Source organism: Panthera uncia, chromosome C2, assembly GCF_023721935.1.
Source record: "Panthera uncia isolate 11264 chromosome C2, Puncia_PCG_1.0, whole genome shotgun sequence".
Classification (NCBI taxonomy): Eukaryota; Metazoa; Chordata; class Mammalia; order Carnivora; family Felidae; genus Panthera; species Panthera uncia.
The window spans coordinates 1,679,727-1,702,888 of NC_064810.1; the positions used below are offsets into that span (position 1 = coordinate 1,679,727).

Here is a 23,162-nt window from a genome sequence, read left to right on the forward strand (position 1 = left end):
TCTTAGAGACCTAATATGTAATTAATCGTGTTGTTCAGATTCTCTATGCGCTCGGTTTCTGTTATGTAGCGTGCATTCCACAAACCTCAGGAAGGCGGTCACAAGACAGCCTCCTGCACCCACCCCACCAGCGCCCCCAGGGGCTGGGCCTCCACTCACCAGACTCAGAAGGCCGTGATGGGGACTGGTAAGGGGAGAAGGGGGACGCAGCTAGGGGTGAAGCCTGGCTCCACCAGGAGATAAGTGGCCACAGGAGAAGGCCCTCCACACGCCTCTGTCCATCCTCTGTCCCGGTGAAGGGCGCAGGCTCTGGGGTGCGCGGGGGCTTGCTGAATGAACGCCTGCAAGCGGTCTCTAGCGGTGGCGCAGAGAGGTGGCTCAGCCTTGGGTCTCCTTCCTTCCCCTGCGGCTCCTCTTAACTGGACGCGTGGCTCCTCACCTTATCCAGGAGTGGGGCTGCCTTGTGAGGCAACACTCACTCACCAGGTCCCCTGTGCTCACCAGAGATGGTTCACCAGACTGGCCTTTGCTTCCTTTTCCTCTGAAAAACCGTGCTGCACTAGCGAAACGAGTGGGCGTGCCTGGGCCTGGCCGGCTGAGCAGAAGCAGGCCAAGGACCAGGTCGATGGACGAGGGCACCGAGGAGGCGGAAAGGCCCTTCTCAGGCGCCAAGACAACGTGTCCATCCTGGTCCCTGACCCCTGCCTGTGGGCGTTCCCCTGGGCGCCCCCGCGCTCCCGTGTGTGCCCTCGGAGCCCCTCGGTGCCTTGTGCTCGCCCCTCCCTTTCCTGTGCGCCCGGGGCTCCTGCGTGTCCTGGGCGTCCCCCTTCCCTGTGCGCCCCCGGAGCCTCCCCCCCGCCCCCCCCCCCGGTCTTGTGCTCGCCCTCCCCTTTCTGTGCGCCCCAGGGCCCCTCAGTATCCTGGGCGCGCCCGCCTTTCCCGTGCGCCCCCGGGCCCCTCGGTGCCCCGTGCTGTCCCGCTGTCGGAACGGCCGGATGGCGCGGGGCCGCTCCGTGACGCACTTCCAACCACCAGGAACCTCGGCCCGGCCGAGCGCGCGCCCGACGCCTCGGGGCACGCGCCTCGTGCACGCGCGCCTCCACGTGACCCCCGCGCCGGCCAACCGGCACGCAGGGATTTGGGGGGCAAAGCGCGGCCCCGCGAGCAGTTGCGGCGGGAGAGCGGCGGGCCGAGAGCGTGACTCGCCCGCTCCGGCGCTGCCTGCTTCCCCGCCGCCGCCTCCCGCCGCCGCGCGCAGCCATGTCCGAGGAAAAGCCCAAGGTAAGGGCCGGCGGGCGCGGGGCCGGGGCCCCTGGGTCGGCCCCGCGCTCGCGCCGTCCCCGCCGCCCCCCGCCCCGGTCCGCGCCCGGCACTCTCCGCCACCTCGGGATGGAGGGGGAAGGGGAGGAGGTGTCTGCGGGGTTTCCCCGCGCCCTGGGCCTCCTGCCCCTCCCCCCGCACGCCGCGCCGCTCCCCTCCCCCTCCTACACGGCTCCGCCCCGCCCAGGCCCCGCCCTGCTGCTGCTCCGCCCCGTCCAGGCTCCGCCCCGGCCCCGCCCCGGCCCGGCCCCGCCCCGAGGCGCTCCTCGCCCCACCCAGGGTCCGCCCTGACTGTCCGGGTCCCGCCCCTCGGCTCGTGGGCGCCTTGCCGTTCTCGGAGCCTCGCTCCGGCGGACCTTGGACACAGCGGCGGGGGGCGCGTCCCCTGACCGGACCCTCCCCGCCGGGACCCCTGAGCCACCTCCGGATTCACCCTCCCTCTCCTCCCATCCGCGACCCTATCCGGGACCTACCCCTAGCCTTGACCTTTGCCCCACTACCCCTTTCTCTCCGGGGCCGTGCTTTCCCAGGACCTTTCTCGCTGAGACCTTTCCCGGCTGCTGCCCTTTCGGACCCCGCGGTCCGCGCCTCCGCCCTGCGGGGTCTGGACGATCCCCTTTATGTCTTCGTAGGGCGCGGAGAGGGCGCACGCTGGGTACCCGCGGCGAGCCCGCCCCAGCCGCGTCCTGCTGCGCCCTCCAGTGTGTGCCCTCCCTTATTCATCGAAGTCCTCGGAGTGTGTGCCCGCCCACCTCTCCATCACCTCCTCCGGTGTGCGCTCCGCCCTCCCCGTCGCGTTCTCTACTGTGCACCTCCCCCTTACCTACCGCGTCGGGGTCGCTGTCCTGTCCTCCTCCCCATCACACCCTCTGACGTGTGCTCCCCCCCTTCCCGTCGCGCCCTCTGCGGTGTGCTCCCCATCCTTTTGGGGCTCCCTGGTGTTGGCCCCTCACTTCGGTGCGTTGGCAGTCAGTTCTTAGGAAGATCCGACGTTATGTTACCTGCTCTTATTGTGTGTGTGTGTGTATTTTTTGTCTGCACTGTTGGGGTCTATTTTTTTTTGCCCACGTGGAAGATCAGCTGAGCTGAGTGCTTTGCATATAGGTGGCCTCCGACGTCAGCCTGTTTGGTACTGGAGATGGCACCCCCTCTGCACAGACCGGAGCCCAGCCTCCGTACACACAGGAGGCAGAGCTGGGGTTGGGTGGACCCTCCCGGAGCCCCCGTCAGGCCTTGGTGGAAGCTCGCACCGTCCTCGCTGTGACTTGAGAAGAGGTCACACTCCCGCACAGCCTCCTCGTTCCAGATGTGGTCGGAGCCTTTGCTTTTTACCAGCTCAGCCTTTATACCAGTTTCCCATCTTGGGCGGATTGTCTTCAGTGAGGCAAATACTAAAGGCCTTTACGGTTCTCTGGGGCTTCCTCTGACTGACGCGTAAATACGTGCGGCACTCGGTGGCTTTGCTGTACTTAAACTTTACTGTTGGGTGGTCGCCTTCTATGTTCCAGTTCAGTTGAGTGAACTTGTTTTTACTACTACTTTAAAGAAAAGATGTTTACTTATTTATTTTGAGACAGAGCATGCAGGGGAGGGGCAGAGAGAGACGGAGAGAGAGGACCCCAAGCCGGCTCCGCACTGTCAGCACAGAGCCGGACACGGGGCTCAAACCCATAAACTATGAGATCGTGACCTGAGCCGAAATCAAGAGTCGGATGCTCAGCTGACTGAGCCCGCCAGGTGCCCCTGTTTTCACTACTTCTGAACTGAGGCAGGGCTGTGCCCTGTGAGCCTGGAGAGGGCAGGAGGCACGATCCCAAGCCATCACGGTGCTGGGATAAAACCTTGTGGGTCAGTTGGGAAAACAGCCCTCTCTGGTTGAGGCAGAGGGTTGACCTTAGTGATTTGAGGTCATTGTTTCTTTTCTTTCATTCCTGTTTACTAGGAACTCGCTAGGGGTCTGGGACAGGCCATTGGTTTAAGCAGGGAGAGGGGCTTGTGACCTTCCCTGCCCCCACAGCCCCCGAGGGAGCTGGTGCCCCCAGCACCCTCCCTGAGCCCCTCCTGCCATGTTCCTCCACCTGGACTTGCAGCCACCGCCTGGCTTGTTTGCGTCCTGGACGCTGTGTCTGTTTGTTTTGACACGTCGATATCTTTTCGTTAAAAAAGCAAATGCGTTCTCTATCCACATGCAGAAGAATGAAGTTGGACTCTTACCTCACACCATGCACAAAACAACTTGAACTAGATCGGGGACCCAAATGTAAGACCTGAAACAAAACTCTCAGGAGAAGACCTAGGACAAAAGCTTCCTGACATTGGACTTGGCAACGACTTCCTGGATGTGACAGCACAGACACAGCAACAGAAGAAAAAAATAGACAAATCGCACTATTTGAAAATTAAAAATTGTATGCATCAAGAGACACCATCCGTAGAGTCCGAAGCACCCCACAGAGTGGGAGAAAATATTTGCAAATCATCTGATAATGGGTTAATATCCAGAATATGTAGATCACCCTTAAAAACAGCACCAAAAAAGAACCTTATTCAAAAATGGACCAAACTCTTGAATAGACATTTCCCCAAAGAAGATCCGCAAATGGCCAAAAAGCACGTGACATATGCTCAGTGTTGCTAACGGGGAAACGCAAATCAAAACCCCAGTGAGATACGCCTCACACCCGCGGGGTGGCCGCTATAAGAAAACAGAAACACGCGTCGCTGGTGAGACCGTGCAGCTGTTGGGACGCTTGTGCCCTGATGGTGGGAATGTAAAATGGGGTGGTCACTGGAGAAACACTATGGGTGTCCCTAAAAAAATTAAAAATAGAACTACCGCATGCCCCTGCGATCCCACTTCAGGGCGTTGGCCCCCAAACCCCGAAAGCGGGGACTCCGAGCCACCCTTGTTCATCCACGTTCACTGCAGCGTCCTTCGTAATAGCCACAATGTGGAAGCAACCCAAGGGTCCTCAGTTCCACGGGATGAAAAGGGTTCCGGGGATGGATGCGGTGAAGGTTGTAGGACATCAGGAGTGTATTTCATCCCAACCTAAAGTGGTTAAACAGTAGATTTTATGTTCCGTGTATTCTAACACAAGACAAATTGAAAAAAAAAATTCTCTCTCTAAGCAGGTATGAATGCGGTACCCCGGATTGGATCCCAGAACAGAAAAGGACCTTAGTGGGGACATTGGGAAAATGCCAGGAAAGCTTGGCGTCCCGTTCCTAGAGACGCACGCCAGTGCTGGCTTCTCAGGTGCCAGATGGGTGTGGCGTGTGGGGTGCTGAGGTGAGAGGGAGCCGGCGAGGGGGGTGTGCGGCTGGAGCCCAGTTCTGCACCTTTTCTGTAAATTCCAAAATAAAAGCTTTATTTGAAAAAAAAAAAAAAAAAAAGCGCTCAATAAATGCATCCTTCGTCTCTGGGGAGAGGGGGATGCTCACGGGAGCGCCCCAGCTCCCACCTTGGACACCCGCTTGCACTGCCCGCTTGCCCACAGCGGAGTCCATGTTCCGGAGAAGGAGGCCACCAGTGCGTCCACCTGTGTCCTGGGGCTGCTGCTCTTCCGGAGCCCTCCGTGTCCCTAGCAACCCGCGTGCCTGGGCACCGAGGGAGGGATAGGAAAGGCCGTGGAGGCAGAGGCAGTACAGAGGAGCCCTGCCCCCTGCCCTCAGCCCTCGTGGGTCGGATCCCCCCACAGGACGTGCCAGAGAGAGGCGGGGGTGTGTGACAGTTGACATTAAACTTTATCTCTGAAAAGGCTCAGGCCAGCTTCGTCATTTTGTTCAAAACAAATGACTCCTGTCTTCCCCGGCAGTACCAGATAAGTGAGGTGGCCCTGTGCCCACAGCACCTGCCGTGGCCGCCCTCCATGGCTCTGGGCAGTGGCTCGGGGACCCAGGCATCCCCAAGAGCCTGCTGCTCAGGGTTCTCCTTCGTCGTGAACCTTCGTTGTCTTGTCTTCCCAGTCTGTATAAGTCTGTACAACCTGTGAGTGTGTAGTTTAAGAGTAATCTTATAACAAAGATGGAATTTTTTTCTAGATTTATTAAGCAGATTTTTTCCTTTGAATTTAGAATCTGAAAATTTTTTAGATTTGTGCTGTTTCCTCTCAGATGCTTAACAAATACAAGTTAAAAGTGAATTGTGTGTAAAAATGAAACAGTCATAGGAGTGACTCTAGATCGCAGGAGAACTTTAAGAGTTCAGTTTCATTTATTTATTAAAAAACTTTTTTTAACATTTATTTATTTTTGAGAGACTGAGCGTGAGCAGGGGAGGGGCAGAGTTACAGGGGGAGACATCTGAAGCAGGCTCCAGGCTCCGAGCTGTCAGCACAGAGCCTGACTCAGGGCTTGAGCTCACAATCCGCGAGATCGTGACCTGAGCCGAAGTCGGACGATTAACCGACCGAGCCACCCAGGCGCCCCTAGAATTCTGTTCGTTTTAAAGACTTACACCCCAGCAGTTACCCCCAGACTCGTGTGTGAAAATGGCAGCTATTTGGAGATGTGGTCCTGAGACCCGGTTTTGCGTGTCTTTGCAGGAGGGGGTGAAGACTGAGAACGACCACATCAACCTGAAAGTGGCCGGGCAGGATGGCTCCGTCGTCCAGTTCAAAATCAAGAGACACACGCCGCTGAGCAAGCTGATGAAGGCGTACTGCGAGAGGCAGGTGCGTGCAGCCCTGCCGAGGGCCAGGCCGTGCGGGCGTGTGCAGTGCGTGTGTCTTGTGTGTGCGTGCGGGTGTGTGCAGTGCGTGTGCATGTCCTGTGTGCGCGGGGGTGTGTGCAGCGTGTGCATCGCATGTGTGTGTCATGTGTGTGCATGGGTTTGTGTGTGCGCGTGCCCTGCGTGTGTGCGTGCGCGTGGTCTTCCTCGGGGGCAGGCAGTTATCCGGTGCCCCTGTTGGTCACCGCCATCAGCTCTTCCTCGTGCGCACCTGTCACACCGCCTGCCCTTCCTCCGGAGTCTGGCGGGTCCTCCTGATGCAGCCAGGGTCACGTTCAGCTGCAGAGCAGTGAGCGCGCGTGCGGCTCTGCGGCAGCCAGAACACGTGTGTGCGCACGCTGCCCTCCTCACTGCAGTTTGCAGAAAGTGCTTGATTCCCTCCCTTTGCTCAGCCGTGGGCACAGCGGAGCGATTGGCCGGCACCCCCCGCGTGGTGGCGGGCCGGCCGCTGTAGCTGTCCTCCGGGTCAGCAGCGTCTCTACAGACTTGGGGCTCACACAACGCTTGTGCTTCCCGCCGCCGTGTCCCGTGTCCTTGTTCTCGCTCGGGGGCTCCCTTCGCCCCGGGGCTCTGCGCCACCCGAGGACCTACGTGGCGGCATCGCTGTGGCATCGCCGTGGCGCGTGGCCCGCCCGGCCTCTGCTCCCTTTGGTGGGAGGCGGCCTTGTCCGAATGCTTTGCAAATGCTGGTGGTTAGTTGGTTCCCGTCTTGGCTCTGATGATGCCTTGGGCTTGTTCTAAAAAACACTATAAAAATCCTATGTGCCGTCCTCTTTTTCTCCCTTCTTTTCAGACTTGCTCCTCGGAGGCGGTCACTCCCAGCCCCTTCAACTGTTTCTTTCGCTCTTTCTTGGTAAATAGGTTTCTGTTTCTGTTTCTTCATGTTTTTGGCCGTAGAGATTATTTTCCCCCAAGAAGGGTGGAAAGTCATAGCTCTCTGACCCTGCTGTCTGTTCACGTCCCTGCCCCTGTCCTTCCAGTAGATTGCCCTGGAATGTGCCGGGTGCTGCCCCGGGGCCCGGCTCCTGTCCATGTCGGGTTTCTGTTGGTCAGGTGGTGGTTGTGTGTGATTTTCTGGGTGTCCGTCAGTAACGTGTCAGCCACGGTCTCCACAAGTACCGTACCTCCACAGGACCTGGCCTTGGGCACTGCGGGCATATCTTTGGCGTCCGGCCGCCCTCCTGCCCCTTCCTGCCCGGGCCACACCGGTGGCACAGCTGTCATCGTGGAGCCACCCTGGAATCCATCTGGAGGCTTCTTGTGTGTCTTCTGGATGAATCTTCATCCCGTCTCCCAGCATCTTACTCGAAGGGTTATCAAGGGCAGCGTCTTTGAGACTCTGTTCTGAAAGTGATTTGCTTTTCATGAACCTTCACACTTCACTATTTGGCTGCACGTAGATTTCTAGGTTGAATTGCTAGAAAAGTCATTTTCTTTTTTTGGAGTTATCACCTTGCGTTCTTCTAATGTTGGTGGGGCGAGTTCGGGGACATTCTGATCCTCTGTCCTTTGAATGCACTTTGCTTTTCTCTGAGAGCTTTTGGGACCTCCTTCTCCTGTCTGGACACCTCGCCCTCATGTGCTTTGAGAGCACGATCGTCCCCTTCACTTTCTCGGTACTTTCTACTTTCTTTTGTCTAAAGTAATTTCTACACCCAATGTGGGGCTTGAACTCACGACCCTGAGATCAGGGGTCACATGCTCCACTGCACCACCGACTGAGCCAGCCAGGCGCCCCTCCGGTACTTTCCACATAGAAACTTTTCAGTTCAGGAAACACGACTTACGTTGGTTCTTCCGTGACTGGCCTTTCCCGTCCTGTCCCCCGTGTTCGGAACGCCCACGCATGTTGGAGTCACCTCTTCTGGAGCTGTCCCTCGAGATCATCGCTGCCCACCTGGCACTGACCGGGCTTTAGCGTTCCTGACGGTTTTTTTTCTGGAAGCTCCTCTCGACTTTCTGTTCCCACCTTATGCGGACAGACCTGCTTCTGTCATGACGTCTAATTTCCAAATGGTCTTCATTCCTCCCTGTTCTCTGAGGGTTTCTTTCCCCAATAGTCAGTAACGCTCGTTTTCTGCCTCCCGGAGGATTTCTAGTGTGTGTGACCGCTGGCCCCTCCCTTCCCCTGGGTCTGGTGCTTTCCTTCCTTGCTGGCTGCATGTCTCACGTGCCTGAGCCTGTCTTCACACGGCCTCCCAAGTCCTGGTGAACTGCTCATGTTTAAGAATGCAGCCCAGACAGCTGCTGACCCACTCGCCACCATGGGGTGACCTGCCAGGATTGGTGGTTTTGTGGGGGGGCTCCCAGGCGTCGCAACCTGTGAGGCAGCAGATCTCCCAGAAGGGGCCCCCCCGGGCTCCTGCCTGTGCCCTGGGGGTGCAGCCGGATGGGCGAAACGGGGCTGCCGTCACTCGTCCCTCGTATCCTGAGTCCAGGGCTCAGCGTTGACCTCTCCAGGAAGTAGACCTTTTGCCCTTGGGAGGTGCCAGCTGCTTGGGGCTTGGGGGGCCCCGATATGGGGGTCCAATAGGAACTTTGAGGCAGTCATCCAAAATCAGCTGCGTGCTACATCTCTGCCTCCGGGTGCCCGTGTGCAGGTCCCTAGGCCTCGGGGGGCTCCCTGTCTTGCCCCCACCGCCACCCTGACCTTGGGGTCTGGTGTCCACAGCCCCGCAGCCCCCAGCCAGCAGCCATGTCGTCTGCCTGCTGGCCCGTCTCCTCTCCTGTTTTCTTTGTCCTTCGTTGTTTTATGTCTTCCCAGGAGGTTCAGGGGGAGCAGAGATGCATGTTTTCATGCTGCCTGTTGTGTTCAAGCGAAGTCAGAATTGCTTTTTAAGAGGAGGTGCTTTTTCTCCTCAACCATGTTCGCCGTGCCCTGGGGACGAAGAAAGTCTGCCTGTGCTGCTCCCTGGACAGAAACGCTCTGCTGCAGCCCCTCCGGGCCCGGGGGTCAGGACTGCTTCCCATCTGCACGCGGCCCTTGACCACAGGCCTCGTCCTTACCTGACGGCTTCTCTTGGAGGAGTTTAAAAAAACATTTTTTTTTAAACGTTTATTCGTTTTTGAGAGACAGAGAGCATGAGTGGGGGAGGGGCAGAGAGAGAGGGAGACAGAATCCGAAGCAGGCTCCAGGCTCCGAGCTGTGAGCACAGAGCCCGATGCAGGGCTTGAACCCACGAGCTTCGAGATCATGACGTGAGCCGAAGTCGGAGGCTTAGCTGACAGAGCCCCCCCAGGCGCCCCTCTCAGAAAGTTTTCAAGGCGCCCCTCTCCAACAGTGTAGGATTGTGCTGGCTCCTCGAGGGAAATGAGGGGGTGGGTGGGGCCGGGCACTCGCAGCAGCTGGAGAGTGTCAGAGCAGTGGTTTCTGGAATTATCCCTGCTGGGGCATCACGTGAAAGAGATTGTAGGCCCACTGGCAAGCTTTTATAATCAAGTGGACCAAAAACCTCTATGTTCAGAATTCAGGTGTTTTGAGATAAATGTCTTATTTTTTGGAATTAATGTGTTATCTGGAAATATCTAATGATAATTGGTTTTCCTTTTCAGGGCTTGTCAATGAGACAGATTAGATTCAGGTTTGACGGGCAGCCGATTAATGAAACAGACACCCCTGCGCAGGTACGAAAGCTCCGTGTGTGTGCGCTTTCTGGCTCCTTCCCGCCGCGCTCGACCCGCTCCTGTTGGGAAGGGCTTGAAAGCTGCTGATGGGTGCTCATGCAGAATACTCTTCATTTCTTAATGGTTTTAGTTATTAGATTATTTAACTTTTCTTGGTCACGTACATTTCTGAGAGAGAGCGAGAGAGAGACCGAGCGTGAGTGGGGGAGGGGCAGAGAGAGGGAGACACAGAATCCGAAGCAGGCTCCAGGCTCCGAGCTGTCAGCACAGAGCCCTACCTGGGGCTCGAACCTACAAACTGTGAGATCATGACCTGAGCTGAAGTCGGATGCTTAACTGAGCCACCCAGGCGCCCCTAGGTTATTTCATTTTTAAATTCTGAATGTTCTGAAGTTTTTGAAATGAGAAACGTGCACTTGGTCACATAGCATCCTCCACACCGGGGGATGGGGCAGGAGGACCGGGTGCTGAGCGGCTGCGTCCGGGTCATGGACGAGGGTCACGCAGACCCACCTGGCACCTCTCCCGGACGTAGTTTCCACCCACCCCCCGTCTGGACGCCGAACTTGCAGCTCAGTTACTGTCCTGATTCTCGTGCCCTTTCCGTATTTATGCACGCGGGGCATGGGTGCCAAGGACGGGCACAGCCGTCGTTATCAGCCACGCGGTTTCTCCTCCGCGTAGCCCCCACACCCCTGTCCCGTCACCATGCATCACGCTGCGGTGAGGAGGGCTTCGGCCTTGAGGTCAGCAGGACGGCCTTGTGCTCGAGAGCCACTGACCCTCGCGGAGTCCCCACCTTCTGCGTCTGCAAAGTGGCGAGGGTGCCCGTTTTCTCCCCTTTGCGGAGTCGTGGGAATCGTGGGACTGGTTCGCATGTGGGGACCGCGCAGCCAGAGGCTGTGCCTCTGCCCGCCCCCGGGTGCCACGCGGCTGGCACCGGGGTCGGTCCGGAGGCGCCCCCCGCCGGCCCCAGCGCGCCTTCTCTGTGTTTCTGGGAAACCTTACCGCTTCCAGCCAAACAGCCTGTTTCAATTGGCAGAAGCTTCCTTGTGTTCAGAGAAGGGCGGACGAGGCGAGGTGGTCGTGTGCCCTCTGTGGGGGAAAGCAGCAGCAGGCGGGAAACGTTTGCGGCTTCCCTGCCCTGGTCTAGGGGGGAGAGGGAAGGGCCAGAGTGGGGCAGCCAGCGGTGCTCCCGCTTGTGCGGTTTAGATTCAGCCTGCTTTGGAGCTCACGGGCATGACCCCGCTGCGCCTGTCATGAGGTATGTGGTCCTGCTGGTCCCCAGGACTCCGCACCGCTCGTTAGAGGCGTCTGATTGGAAAACGATTTTGCGTCATGTTCAGTAAAAGTTGTATTTATTTCATTTTTTGTCAGAGAGGGGAGAGAGAATCTTAAGCAGGCTCCACGCTCTTGGCACGGAGCCTGACACGGGGCTCGGTCCCGTGACCCCGGGATCACGACCTGAGCTGAAACCAAGAGTCGGACGTTCGCCTGACTGAGCTGCCCAGGCGCCCCTCAGGAAAAATTTTAGACACTTGTTTATGTTTAAATGAGACGCAGTTTTTCTTTCTTTCAAAGGTACTATTTATTTTTTTAAGTAACCTGGGCACCCAACATGGGGCTCGAACTTACAGCTGAGATCGAGTCTCCTGCTGTACGGACTGAGCCAGCCAGGCGCCCCAGAGTCTTACTTTTTCCACCAGCGTCCTTAGCTTTGCGCGTTCTTTTGTAAGTTCCGTCAGGGGAGGCTTGGGGGTGGACAGGGCTTCTTGGAGATCCAAAACCAGCATCTTTTCCCTGCACGGGACACACGAGGACGGGTTTGGGGACGGCGTCCTCCAGGGTGAGGAAGACGGGTCCGTTCTGTGACAGTGAGGAAAGTAACCGCTGTCGCTCTCTCCCCGTGCCCGTCACGCCGGCCCCCGCCAGCTGGAGATGGAGGACGAGGACACCATCGACGTGTTCCAGCAGCAGACGGGAGGCTCGCGGGACAGCCGCTGTCGCTAAGGGCGCCGCCTCTACAAGGACCGTCCCCACCGTGTCTTCGGCCTTGCGTCTGCTGTTGAATAGTGAACAAGTGGCCATGCCAGTCACAAAGGAGTCTGCAGAGACCCGAGGACAGTCACCAAAATTACTTTCCTCTCTGACATTTTGCGAGGGCAATTCAGAACTCTGTCTGCAGGGGGCCACCGCTGACACCCGGCCAGTCACACTTGTCTTTGCGTAAGATGAGTTGCGAGGTTTCTTTTGGTTTGTTTTTGCTTTCATTTTCGTCCCCCCTCCCCCCGCCGCCCCAGAACATTGGCCCAAACTGTGGTCTGCAGGTTCAGTTTTCGTCTAGATGGGGATCTTACCCCAGGTATTGAGCGCCACCCTCCCCCCCCCGCCCCCGCATATTCCAGCTGAGAACTCCCAGCACCACAGTGGGGATGCTTCCATTGGACAGGTTTTGGGGGCAATTTGGCGATGGAGACAAAGTGTCACTATTTTGTATAGGACAGGTTTTTAAAATGCTAAGTGTTGCATTTTAGAATATGGTAAAGTTGAAGGGAAAATACTGGAATGTGTTTTTAAAAGGTAAAATGAAGGATAACCAGGTCCTTCAGTAACATGGCGCTGGGTGCCCCGCTCCTCGAGTGGCCCTGTGGTCGGGGTCTGGGGTCCAGGAGCCATCGCCACCCACTGCCTGGTGCCCGGTGCCACGGCACGGGCAAAGGTCAATGCAGCAAAAACCCTTTTCCCCTGAATAGAGACGAAAGGAACCCCCACATTTCTCACTTGGTAATAGTGCCGTGGCCTCAGATTTCTCCTCGCATTTGCTTCGGACGAATAATTATGGTCTATATATTAAAAAGCAAGATTCAGTATTGCACTTAACGTTTTTGTGTAAAAGACCTGCTTCCAAGTGTGTTACCAGTGAAGCCCACGGAAAGGTGACCCCGCGTTGCCCTCCTGGACTTGGGCTGTGCTGCTTTGCAAACAGCTACGGGGTTTACGCTTTAGTACGTGATTGCAGTTCTGTGAGATGTTTTGGGATCTGTACCAATTAAGCCCTGATAGATTTCTTCCTGTCGTTCTGTATGGACCCACTGCTGCCTTGTTCTAGTCCCGGAGTGTGACCATGACCGTCCTCTCTTGCTTGCCTGAAATCTTGCTGAAGATGTTCGCATTTCCTTTGTGTTTTGCTGTTTGGGCATGGGTGGGACGTCTGCTGGCTCTGTTGTGTTTATTCCCCAATTTGTACATTATTTGTTGTCCTTTGCTACTGTAAACAGTAAATATAGTTTGGTATTCTGTCTCTTGGCTTGTCTTAAATACTGCATTTGGCCATTGGGGCCTATGTCACAATTCCGTATCTGTACGGACCGTGCAGCGAGGCACATACACTTGAAGGCCGGTTATCGAAAAGTAAGTATTCACCTGATGGCTGCCGTCTGCATCCTTGCAGCTAAACCCACGCCAGTCCCGGCATTCTCCTGCCGAGGGGGGCACCCCCTCATTCCTCATGAGCTCTGCCAGTCAGCAGCTGAACCAGCGGCATGGCACTTTTCCTCTCTGGGGTGTCGTGTGTAAAGACAGGGCAGATTTTGGGGGCAGATGAATATGGACGTTGGTCTGGGCTTCTCAAGTTTTTGGTGTTTGAATACAAGGCTACTTTCCTTTGTGCAGTGAACAGCCTACTTACTTACGATACTTTGTATACCCTTACTCTAAAATAGGCGTACTTGGGAGGTTTGTTTGCATTGTTTAATTTCATTCAATTCAGTAAATACTGCCATGCCCAGGTACCAAAGCTGCATCCATGAACAAATCAGACAGAAACTCCTTGTCCTCGTGGAACATGTAAACTCTCTATTTACAGGAGACAGATTAATAACAATAAATCAATTTTATATTATGCTAATAGATTATATAGGGCATTATATGGCAAGTTCTATAGAATAATAGGTAGGATGTAAATGTGGAGATGAAAACTTGTTTTTTAAAAGGTGTACATGTCTTTGCATGGGAGAGCCATAAAGGAGTAAATGTGTTTACTTTCTCTGAAGCCAGCCAGTGGGGTTCTAAGAAAACATTCTAAGAAACAAATCACAGTGGGTCATCTGGGAATAGAACCACCATAACATGAAAAAAAGGGCTGTTTATCCCCATGTTACACAATCGTGCAGAAGCCTGAGAAGCAAGGAGCTGGAAGGGGTGGCTGGAGAAAGCCACTCCTAGCCAATCCCAGCTAGGGCGCCGCTGCCTCAGGGCCACGCTGGTTGGCACATGGGCAGGTGGGTAGAGGAGGAGTTGCTACTTTTCCCTCTTTGGCCTTCCTGGAGCTCCTCTCTTCGTGGAGGGGTTCCTGTGGGGCCACGCTGATGCAGAAGAAAACCACCCTGGCACCAGTCTTCTTCCAACCTAAGGCCTGTCTGAAGGAAGTCAGGGGGGCATCAAATGCCTTCTTTGTGGATCTTCTTGCTTTCACTGCATTGGGCCTGAAAGTCACTCTGAAATGGTCCTGTGCCACAGATGTAATTTTTTTAAAGTTTATTTTGAGAGAGAGGGAGAGTGCCAGCAGGGGAGGAGCAGAGTATCCTAAGCAGGACCTGCGCTGTCAGTGCAGATTCTGGTGCCGAGGTGGAGTTTGAACTCATGAACCATGAGATCGTGATCTGAGCCGAACTCCAGTCCCACTCTTAACTGAGCCACCCCGGCGCCCCCCCACAATGTGTACTTTAACGGATGGGTAGGATCTTCAATTTTTATCTCCGTTCTCTTTAAAGAATATACACCTGGAATGAAATCTGCTCAGGCATCAGTCTACCTGCCCTCGGTTCCCACCGAGTGATGGAGGCAGGATGGAGGCTGCTACCCTCCGTCTCCATACTTTGTCCCCGTCCTGTCCCCCAGGCGCCACCCTCCGTCTCCATGGACGTCCTGTCCCCGTGCTGTCCCCGTCAAGTCCCCCAGGCGCCACCCTCCGTCTTCATGAACGTCCTGTCCCCGTGCTGTCCCTCGTCAAGTCCCCCAGGCCGCCGTCCTCCGTCTACCCGTCCCTCATTCCAGTTCTCCATCTCCATCCCTGGTCCCGATCCTTTAATCAGACCTTCCTGGGACACCACCGGTAGGATGTAACCCGCTCTGGGCGCCCGCGGCTCCGGGATCTCCCGGAAGACCCAGGCCCTCCAGGAATCTGGATCCCCGGGAGCGACGTTAACCCACAGAGGGGCCGAGGCCCTGGCGTTGGGTAGGAACCTCGGAACCCCGCGATCAGGCCGTCCCGGCCGCCGCGCCTGCGCCGCTCCCCGTGGCGACGGCGCCACCGCGCACGCGCACGCCGCGTCCCGGAAGGGTTTCCGGGTCCCGGCGTCGACCCGGAAGCAGCCCTGCGGTGGGCGGGAGAGGCCGGCGTTTGGGAGGGGAGGTCGCGCAGCATAGCTGTTGCCAGGACGATGGCGGGGACGGCGCTCAAGAGGCTGATGGCCGAGTACAAACGTGAGTGCGGGGTCCGCGCCTCCAGTCTGGGGACCCGCTCCTCCCCCCCCGCCCCGTCCGTCCGCCCCGTGTCCCGCGCGTCCCTCGAGCTCGCGCCCCCCCTCTGCCGACCCCGGGCCCTGCGCCCCCCTCCTCCAGTCCCCGGGCTCCCACCCGGCGGTAGAGTCCCTGCTCGGGGAGGCCCAGGGCGCACACGGCCGTGTGTGGCGGCCTGCGTTGGTGGAGATGTGGGAGCCGTGGACGCCGAAAGCACTGAGTCATGCCCGCTTGTTCCCGCGTAGGCGCGGGGACGGGAGTTTGGTCCTGGGAAACCGTGAGCCCTAACAGTCTGCGGTCCCCTTCCTCCGCTGCGCCCACTGCCTGCTCTTGACTTCATACACGAACTCGTAAAGGGAACCCTTGGAAAAGGACAGTCGGCATCACTACTCCACGAGTTTAGCAATGCGTAAACAGTTCCACGCAGCCTTTGTTTTTGTCTTTGGCTCCTTTAGTAATTTAGAGGACTCCCTCATTCCAGCCTTGCAGGAAAACCGGAATTGCCTACTGAGAAGCTGAAACCAAAAGCGTATGGAGAAAAAGCGCATTGTGATGCATTTGGGGTGAAAGGTCAGATTTGGCTTTCTCTTTAATAACGGAACAGTTTTTGAGTAGTGCCACCTGTCACGCTTCCTAGGTGGTGCCCAGAGAGCCTCCTTTGTGCTTTCCTCGCCAGGGAAAGGTTTTAATGTTTGGGGAAAGTAAAGGGAGAAACGAAAGACGAAGAACATTCCGTGTTCTGCCTTTTGACAGCCCCGTTGGGAGAGTTGCCAGGAGAGGTCATGGGTGAAACGGATGTGTGGCAGGTGTCGTGAGCTGCTGGTGGAGACGGGGTGGTCGCCCGCGTGTGGGTAAGAGAGGGTCTCTGCAGCCGCAGTCCCGGTTCAGCTGCTGCTTGTTAGCTCTCCGGCCCAGGCCTTGACCTCTGCACTTTGGTCCTCTGGGAAGGTTAATGCTTTTCAGGATACTTGATAGATAACTCTGATTTTGGTAGCTGGTGTTGTTAGGGTGACATTGAGAGTACTTTAGAAGAAAGTTGAAAGTAGGCCAGAATAATGACTGTAATAAAAATAATTGGTAAAAATGCACGGAGCTCAGTCCCGTAACCGGGTTGGTGGCCCTGCACGTGGAGGGTCCGCGTTCGGCGGGAGCACACCAGGGTGATTCACGTGTGGGCTCATTAAAGAAATGTTTAAACACTGCTCGCTGCCAGTGTCCCCTACAGTGGGAGTGTCTTTGAGAGACTTGGGGGCAGAGTATGAACGGAGGGTTGGGTGGGAGCGGGGCACCGTTGCCTGTGTCCTCACGGGAGACCTGGCCGGGGGTCATATGTGTGGGAACACCTGTCATTCCTGCCTTCCCCGTCCGTGCTTCGGTGTCTGTCTTAGGCTGTTTAGCCCTGTTTCTAGACTTCGGGAAAAGGTTATTTTCTTGTGTCTTTAGGGAAGGAATCTGTTAAGCCTGCAAGGGGAATTAAGTTCAGGCTGCTGCTTCAGTCCAGTCTCTGCATTGTTGAACTTGTATTTCCTAAGGATATTGGCGGTAGCCAAGGTTACTCTTCCCTTTACTGTACTTGCAGAAACTTCATCCGTTATTTCAACCATGTTGTCATTTTGCAGTAATAAAACACAAATAACACCTGACTTCCAAAGCCGTATCACAGAAGGGTATCGTATGCATTTTTATGTGTTAATGTGACTTCTCGGAGTCCGTGGGAAGGCAGAGCCCTGAGGAGGTCTCCTGAGCTTGCCCCCCTGGTGATCCTGTCGGACGCTAATCTGGGCGCTGCTGTGAAGGCCCCCCCGCAGGTGTCACAGGTTACTAAACAGCCGTCGTGCGGGTAGGGAGATCATCCTGGGTTACTGGGGTACAACCCGTTAACCACACGAGGCCCCGGAACAGAAGAGGCGGGAGAGGAGAGGCAGGAGGGGGCGTCTGAGACGTGCAGAGCACGAGGAGGACTCCACCTGCCGTGGCTGGCTCTGGAGAGGCCAGGAACAGAGGGGCGTGGGTGGCCCGAGAGCGTGAGACCCGTCGCTGGCCGACAGCGGTGAGGACCGGGAGCCTCCGTCCCACGGCTGCAGGGAACTGGATTCTGCCGCCAACCTGAGTGGATCTAGGCAGTGCCCTGCCTTGACCGCTGCCCTGTGAGAGTAGAACCACCTGCCCCTTCTGACACACGGAAACCGTGAGGTCATCGGTGGGTGTCGTTTTAAGCCGTTGGGTTTGTGGTGATTTGTCCCATCAGCGATAGAAGATGAATGCAGTATGTTACTGAGGGGGTTCTGTGGTTGCTGTATCTTAGAATCATCGTAAATTCCATTTGGTGACTCTCATCTTGTGTGAATTAGCATCCGGTTTGTCTTACCACACCGTAAGGTGACTCATTCATTGTAAAGGTGGACTTTGCAGGAACGACCTTTCTGTGAAATGGGGTTTCAGTGGATTGGGACAGGGTTCAGGCATACTTTATCGTATTTGGGAATAGTCACAGGCCTGCAGAAATTTCGAGGGGCGGAACCTTGGATATGATTCTGTACAGCCCCTGGTTTTCCAAATTGTGTAGGCAATTGAGTAACAGAGGCGAAACGATTGGCCTAGCTCCTTACGGCCGGGAAAAAGGAGAACCAGAAAAAGAACCCAGATATTTTAAACGGGTGTCTTTGCTTGACGTTCTGTCGTCACCCATCACCCAGCCTTCCCGAGAAGGTTCAAAAACAGACAGGTATTGGGTTCTGGGGGTTTCCTCAAGAAGGCTAAGTGGCTAACAACAGAAGTCTGCTCTGTCGCTGTTGTGGAGGCCTGGCGTCCCGACTCAGTGTTGGCCGGGCCACGCTCTGCAAGCTCTAGGGAGGAGTCCCTCTTGGCCTCCTGGAGCTTCCGGTAGTTGCCGGCAATTTTTGCTGCTCCTTGGCTTGTGGCAGCGGAACTCACATCTCTGCCTGTCTTCCCTCTTCTGGAGGTGCCCGTCATAGCTTTAGGACCCACCCCTATCCCATGTGACCCGTTTTAACTGCAGTCCATCTGCAAAGCCCCCATTTCCAAACAGAGTCACATCTGGAGATTCTGGGGGACATTATTCAGCCTAGTTCAGTGTTGAATAAGAACCTCAAACTTGCTCGTGTAAAACTGATCTCTGGCTCCTCCTGCACCATTGCTGCTCCTACAGTCCCCGTGCCTCCCTTGGTGGCAGTCGTGTTCTTCCAAGTTTTGGGGCTCAAACCTTAAATTCACCCTTGATGACTCACTTTTTTTTTTTTTTAAGTGTATTTGTTTTGAGAGAGAGCACAAACTAGGGAAGAGGCAGGGAGAGAGAGGATCTCAAGCAGGCTCTACAGCACAGACCCCTCCATCTCAGGAACTGTGACACCACAAGGTGAGCTGAAATTGAGAGCTGGACGCTTAACCGACTGAGCCACCCAGGCGCCTCTGTGTTTAATTTTTTTATTTTTATTTTTTTAAATATTTGTTTATTTCTGAGACAGAGAGAGAGACAGACAGACAGACAGACAGACACACAGAATCCGAGGCAGGCTCCAGGCTCTGAGCTGTCAGCACAGAGCCTGATGCAGGGCTCGAACTCATGGACTGTGAGATCATGACCTGAACTGAAGTCGGACGCTCAACGGACTGAGCCACCCAGGCACCCCTGTGTTTAACTTTTAAAGGAGCAACCAAGCAATTTTTCTGACTGGTTGTACCACTTTACGTTTCTGCCAGCAGCGTATTAAGGAGTTCCACTGATTCTGCTCCCCTGTCCACACTTCGTATGCTGGGTTTTTACATATTTAGCTGTTCTAGAGTGGTATGGTGTCTCATTGTAGTTTTTATTTTAAAACATCTTAATTCTGCCATTTTCTGTCCTTGTTTTTCAAATTCAGTTTTTACCTTAAGTTTATTTACACTAAAAAACAAACAAACCATCACAGTTCACTCATTTCTCCCACCCTCCCACTGCCTTGCCTCTGGCAACCATCAGCCTGTTCTTTGTATCTATGAGCTTATTTTTTTTAACGTGTATATATTTTAGGTATGTATAATACATATATTTTGATATATATATATTTTCTTACCGTATATAACCGATTTTTTTCGGTTTTCCAGTACATATATAAAAGTATGTTTACACTGTACTGTAATCCGTTAAATGTGCAATAGCATTATGTCTAAAAAGAACCAATGTACCTACCTGTGTTTGCCCCATTGCATATCAGCTGCTTTGTTGTAAGTTGATTTGACCATATATGTGTGGGTTTATTTCTGGGCTGTTTTGTTTCTGTAATCCATGTGTCTGTTTCTATGCCATTTCTACACTGTTTTAACTACTACGGCATTGTATTATAGTTTGAAATCAATGAGCCTGATTCTCCAGCTTTGTTCTTTCTCACATTTGGCTACCCTGGGTATTTAATGGTTCCATGCAAATTTTTGGGGTGTTCTATTTTTTGAAAAATGTCATTGGAATTTTGATACGGATTGTATTGAATCTATATATTGCTTTGTGTAGTATGGACTTTTTTTTTTTTATTTTTTTATTTTTTTTATTTTTGGGACAGAGAGAGACAGAGCATGAACGGGGGAGGGGCAGAGAGAGAGGGAGACACAGAATCGGAAACAGGCTCCAGGCTCCGAGCCGTCAGCCCAGAGCCTGATGCGGGGCTCGAACTCACGGACCGCGAGATCGTGACCTGGTTGAAGTCGGACGCTTAACCGACTGCGCCACCCAGGCGCCCCGTATGGACTTTTTAATAGTATTAATTCTTCCATTCCATGAGCATGAAGTATCTTTCCATTTGTGTCTTCAGTCTTTCATTAATGTCTTGTCATTTTCAACAAACAGGTCAGTCACACTCCTTGGTTAAATATATTCCTGGGTGTTCTATCTTTTTAATGCAATTATAAAAGGGATTTTTTTTTTTTTTTTTTTTTTTACTTTCTCTTTCTGATAGTTCACTATCAGTGTATAGAAATGCAACAGAGGGGCGCCTGGGTGGCGCAGTCGGTTAAGCGTCCGACTTCAACCAGGTCACGATCTCGCGGTCCGTGAGTTCGAGCCCCGCGTCAGGCTCTGCGCTGATGGCTCGGAGCCTGGAGCCTGTTTCCGATTCTGTGTCTCCCTCTCTCTCTGCCCCTCCCCCGTTCATGCTCTGTCTCTCTCTGTCCCAAAAATAAATAAAAAACGTTGAAAAAAAAAAATTAAAAAAAAAAAAAAAAAAAGAAATGCAACAGATTTTGGGGCACCTGGGTGGCTCACTCAGTTAAGCATCAGACTTCGGCTCAGGTCATGATCTCGCGGTCTGTGAGTTCGAGCCCCGCGTCGGGCTCTGTGCTGACAACTCGGAGCCTGGAACCCGTTTCAGATTCTGTGTCTCCCTCTTTCTCTCTCCTCCCCCACTCATGCTCTGTCTCTCTCTTCTCAAAAATAAATAAACGTTAAAAAAAAAATTTTAGAGATGCACCAGATTTTTACGTATTGGTTTTGTACCACTCAACTTTATTGAATTTATTTTAACGATTTTCTGATGCCGTCTTTAGGGTTTTTTAATGTATAATATCTTGTCGGCCTCAGATAGTGACAGTTTTGCTTCTTTTCTTTCCAATTCGGATACTTTTTCTTTCTTTCTTTTTTTTTTTTTTTTTTTTGCCTAAGTGCTCGGACAAGGGTTTCAAATACAATGTGGAATAACAGTGGTGAGGATGGGTTTTCTTGTCTTGTTCCTGGTCTTAGAGGAAAGCCTTTCAGCGTTTCACTATCGAGTATGGTGTTGGCTGTTGGATTTTCATCTATGGCCTTTATTATGTTGAAGTATGTTCTGTCTGTACTTACTCTGTGGAGAGTTTTTATCATACGTGGACACTGAATTTTGTCAAATGCCTTTCTGCATCGATTGAGATGATCATACGGTTTTCATCCTTCATTTTGTTAATGTGGTGGATTACATTGATTTGCAGATACTGAACTGTTCTTGAATTCCTGGAATAAATCCCACTTGATCATGGTGTATGATCCATTTAATATATTGTTAAATTCAGTTGCTAATATTTTGCTGAGGATTTTCACATCTGTGTTTACCAGGGATATTGGCCTGTGACTTTCTTGTGGCAATCTTGTGGTTTTGGTATTGTGGTGATCCTAGTTTCATAAAATGTTCCCTTCCTCCCCTCCCGTTTTCTTTCTTTCTTCTTTTCCTTTCCTTTCTTTTCTCTCTCTTTTTTTGGAAGAGTTTGAAAAGAACTGGTATTAGTTAATTCTGTTTTGAACATTTGGTAGAATTCACCAGTGAAGCCATCTGGTCTTGGACTTTTGTTTCTTGGGAGGTTTCTGATTATTGATTCAATCTCCTTACTAGTAATCAGTTCAGATTTTCTATTTCATCATGATTCACTCTTGGTAGGTTATGTGTTTGTGTATCCATTTCTTCTAGATTGTCCAATTTGTTGGCATACGATGGTCCATAGTAGTTTCTTATGGTCCTTTGTGTTTCTGTGGTGTCAGTCGTAACATCTCTTTTGTCATTTCTTTCTTTCTTTCCTTTTTTTTTTAAGTGTGCTCCATGCTAGGCATGGAGCCCAGTGCAGGGCTTGAACTCATGGCCCTGAGATCGAGACCTGAGCGGGTGCAAAGAGTTGGACACGTAACTGACTGAGCCGTCCAGGCACCCCATCATTTCTGATGTTTCTCTTCTCGAGTCTTGTCTCTGTCTTGGCGAGTCTGGCTAAAGGTTTATCACCATTATCTTTTCAAAGAACAGCTCTTCGCTTCATTGATCACTTCTATTGTCTTTTTAGTCTGTTTCATCTATTTCTGCTCTAATGTTTGTTATTTCTTTCCTTCTACTGACTCTGGGCTTTGTTTTTTCTTTTTTCTAGTTTCTTGAGTTGTAAAATAAGGTTTAGTTGAGATTTTTCCTGCTTCTTGGCAGAGGCATTTATCACTATGAACTTCTCTCTTAGAACTGCTTTTGCTGCATCTATAAATTTTGGTACGTTACATTTCCTTTTTTTGGGGGGGATCATAAGGTATTTTTTTATTTCTCTTGATTTCTTCTTTGACTTATTGGTTATTCAGTAGCATGTTGTTTAACCTCCACGTATTTGTGAATATTCCAGTTTTCTTCACGTAAGTAATTTCTAGTTTCATACCGTTATCAGAAAAGATGCTTTATATGATTTCAGTCCTTTTACATTTGTTAAGACTTATTTTGTGTCCTAACAGGTGATTTGTCTTGGAGAACTTTCCACCTGCACTTGTGAAGAATGTGTATTCTGCTTTTGTATGGAATGTTCTGGTTCATCTGGTCTAATGTGTCATTTAAGGCCAGTGCTTTCTTATATTTTTGTATGTAAGTGGGATATTAATGTCCTCTACTGTTGAGTTGCTGTGTCTCCCTTTAGGTCTGTTAACATTTGCTTTGCATATTTAGGCGCTCCTGTGTTGGGTGTGTAAATATTTACAAGTGTATCTTACTGTTTGAATGGCTCCTTTAGCGTTATGTAATGCCTTTCTTTTGTCTCTTTGTTTTAAGTCTATTTTCTCTGATGCGAGTATAGCTGCTCCAGATTCCTTTTGGTTTCCATTTGTGTGGAACAGCTTTTTTTTCTTTTCTTTCTTTCTTTTTTTCAATCCCTTCACTTTCAGTGTGTGTGTGTGTCCTTAAATTTGAAGTGAGTTTCTTATAGGCAACGTATAGTTGGGTCCTATATTTTAATCTGTTCAGCACTCTGTGTCTTCTTTTTTTTTTTTAAATTTTTTTTTTTTCAACGTTTTTTTTCAACGTTTTTTATTTATTTTTGGGACAGAGAGAGACAGAGCATGAACGGGGGAGGGGCAGAGAGAGAGGGAGACACAGAATCGGAAGCAGGCTCCAGGCTCCGAGCCATCAGCCCAGAGCCTGAGGCGGGGCTCGAACTCACAGACTGCGAGATCGTGACCTGGCTGAAGTCGGACGCTTAACCGACTGCGCCA

General features: G+C 52.9%; 2 protein-coding genes across 6 annotated transcripts in view; both read left to right on the forward strand.

Moving 5' to 3' along the window:
* The first annotated feature begins 967 nt into the window (after positions 1-967).
* SUMO3 (small ubiquitin like modifier 3) lies at positions 968-12,970 on the forward strand. The gene is made up of 4 exons (XM_049627766.1): positions 968-1,281; positions 5,868-5,996; positions 9,605-9,676; positions 11,609-12,970. Exons 1-4 carry the CDS (start codon positions 1,261-1,263, stop codon positions 11,684-11,686), a joined length of 300 nt encoding a protein of 99 aa, XP_049483723.1. The 5' UTR covers positions 968-1,260; the 3' UTR covers positions 11,687-12,970.
* The window catches only part of UBE2G2 (ubiquitin conjugating enzyme E2 G2), a 42,196-nt gene continuing 28,669 nt past the window's right edge, over positions 9,636-23,162 (forward strand). For 2 of the 5 annotated variants that reach the window (XM_049627757.1, XM_049627758.1), the window contains exon 1: positions 15,022-15,160. In XM_049627757.1, coding sequence (XP_049483714.1) covers positions 15,118-15,160 — 43 coding nt within the window. In that variant the 5' untranslated portion in view covers positions 15,022-15,117. The other 3 variants (XM_049627762.1, XM_049627761.1, XM_049627759.1) reach the window with 3 other exon arrangements.